A 1146-nucleotide genomic window follows, 5' to 3' on the forward strand; every position below is an offset into this window, starting at 1 on the left:
ATTCTGCAAATAATTGATTAAGTTCCTCACCCGTTCTGTGTGATAGGAAGCTAAGAATGATCGCGCTGAAGTCGGACAATCTGAATAATGATACCGTCCTCTTAAAATTTGACACATTCAGATTCCGAGTCACTCTATCTGGTAATAGAAACAGACTGCTGACCATCTAGCCTCACGATGTGTTAGCAGTGATTATTTTCGAAGACATAATGAAGTGGTTAAGTGTATTCATCTTCAGTTACAGTGACTCCTCTGAAATCGGCCATTTTTGGTTCCACGTGTTTTTGTGGTCAATTCGAGAAATGGCCAATTTGAGAAATAAAATCAATCTTTTGTGTAAATTAAATTTTGAATAAGAACAACTTTTATCCAGAAAATTTTAAGTAATTAAGCATTATTAATGTTCTTAAAGTAGAATTGGATGCCCATCTGCTTTTTTTGAGTTTTAATGACATTTTCCTTATAGCGCCTTATGGATGTAATCAATTGAACTTCATGTTCGTTCTCAATGTTTTTTAGGAGGTCGTTTTTAATTTTAGTTAACTTAACCACAATGTCTTATTTGTCAATTGAATCATTGGATTCTACTTCATTGGATTCTACTTCAGCTTCTACTTCTTCTTCATTTTTTATATTTTCAATATCCTCAACGTCTTGAAATGTATCATTTTCAGAATATTCAAAATTAAGAAATTCTTCGACTTCTAAGGGATCAAAAATGTCAGTTTTTTCTACTGCAATATCTTGAACTTCAACTACATGATTCTTTTTGAATGGGTTGCTTAAAATTCCAAAACAATTTGCAATCGTTTTTTCAGACACATCTTCCCAAGCCATTTTTACGAAAATTACAGTATCCTTTAGAGTTAACTTTTTGTAGGAACTGTATACTGAAATATTTTGCTGTTCCAACAAATCAGTCAAATACATTAACTTGTGTCGAGTAAAATGTGTTTTAAATGTTTTTATTATACCCAAATCCACAGGTTGAATAAGACCAGTACTATTTGGAGGAAAAAACAACATTTTTATGTTATCCAAATTTGATGGAACACAATGTGAAGGACAATTGTCCATGAGAAGTAAAATTTGCTTTTTTTCATTTTTGAGATGGTAATCAAAGTTAGTAAAAATTGTTCCTGTCAT

General features: G+C 31.6%; 1 protein-coding gene across 1 annotated transcript; it reads right to left on the reverse strand.

Moving 5' to 3' along the window:
* Positions 1 to 558: 558 nt before the first annotated feature.
* LOC115231983 (tigger transposable element-derived protein 6-like) lies at positions 559 to 1146 on the reverse strand. The gene has a single exon (XM_029801856.1). The coding sequence runs from the start codon at positions 1144 to 1146 to the stop codon at positions 559 to 561; it is 588 nt and encodes a 195-aa protein (XP_029657716.1).

The sequence above is a fragment of the Octopus sinensis genome, unplaced genomic scaffold (genome assembly GCF_006345805.1).
Source record: "Octopus sinensis unplaced genomic scaffold, ASM634580v1 Contig19031, whole genome shotgun sequence".
In the NCBI taxonomy this organism is placed as follows: domain Eukaryota; kingdom Metazoa; phylum Mollusca; class Cephalopoda; order Octopoda; family Octopodidae; genus Octopus; species Octopus sinensis.

What these genes read in the sequence shown, in the direction of transcription:
- LOC115231983 (XM_029801856.1), bottom strand. Translation starts at nt 1,146, where the DNA reads ATGACAGGAACAATTTTTACTAACTTTGATTACCATCTCAAAAATGAA.